General features: G+C 47.8%; 1 protein-coding gene across 1 annotated transcript; it reads left to right on the forward strand.

Annotated features, from left to right (window-relative positions):
- Positions 1-281: 281 nt before the first annotated feature.
- On the forward strand, positions 282-1,163 carry PPTG_23702 (hypothetical protein; the record flags this gene model as incomplete). Its single annotated transcript, XM_008912512.1, has 2 exons — positions 282-298; positions 959-1,163. The coding sequence occupies 2 exons, from the start codon at positions 282-284 to the stop codon at positions 1,161-1,163; spliced, it is 222 nt and encodes a 73-aa protein (XP_008910760.1).

The following is a 1,163-nucleotide window of genomic DNA, read 5'->3' on the forward strand; positions in this document are numbered from 1 at the left end:
CTCCGTCGTCTACAAGCCTCGTTTGGACTACCAGAAGTTATCCGCACCGGATCAAGCTCCTGTGCATGTTGTACTGGACTCGAGGATCTGTGCAACACGCTCCTTCGCCTCTTCTATCCAAGTAGATGGTTTGAGTTGTCTAATATTTACGGACGGTGGCCTAGTGCCCTCAGCAGTATTTTCTACTATGTGATAGGCTTGATCAATACCAAGTGCATGTCGATCCTAAATGGTAGCCTAAATCGGGTTGGACCTATTGCAGGAGTTTTGTCAAGCTGTATATGACCAAGGTGCTGAGGTGGATAGTATCTGGGGATTCGTCGATGGGACAGTACGAGGCATTTGCAGACCATCAGGAGCTCGAGCTGAAAGAAGCGTCTATAATGGACACAATAGGAAACACCGGCTCAAATTCCAGACCGTCGTAACTCCTGACGGCATAATTTGGCATCTACATGGACCAGTGGAGGGAAGTCGGCACTACATAACGTTGCTACGAAAGTCTCAATTAGAGGAGCGCATCAGGGCTGACGAGAGATTTCAGGGGTATTTCATTTACGGTGACCAGGCTTACGGACGGGCAGATGTGTTCGTTCACCTTTTAAAGGATCTGCATTGACACCAGCTCAAGCCAAAATCAACTCCTCAATGGCGGTGGTACGGACCTCGGTAGAGTGGTCGTATGGTCAAGTGACTAACTATTGGGTGGGTGTGGATTTCAAGCGCATAATGTACTTGGGTGGGGCTCCTGCAGCAACGCTTTACAAGACTGCAGTGGTTCTTACTAATTGTATCACTATTCTCCGAGGGAACAACAACAGTTGATTTTTTGGAGTGGAATCTCCTTCACTGCACGAGTTTTTTTTTTCACTTGAACAGTTTCAATACACATACGGCTTAGGTTTTCGTCTGGCTAATGCAGCAGCTACCAGTTTTAGCAGAGATTCTGTTTGTGCAGCTTGATGCTGCATCTGCTCACGGATAAGCTCATGTTGGCGACGCTGGTGATCCAATTCCTCGCGACGCAGCTGGAGCTCTTTCTGATGCAGATTAATCTTTTGCTCTTCAAGTTTCCGACGTTCTACAGCTTCTTCCCGCTCATTTTGCAGCAACGTCGAAAGCCGACGGCATTTCTGAGGTTTCTATTGGCCCCCACCAATTAG

Source organism: Phytophthora parasitica (assembly GCF_000247585.1).
Source record: "Phytophthora parasitica INRA-310 unplaced genomic scaffold supercont2.48, whole genome shotgun sequence".
NCBI lineage: Eukaryota > Oomycota > Peronosporomycetes > Peronosporales > Peronosporaceae > Phytophthora > Phytophthora nicotianae.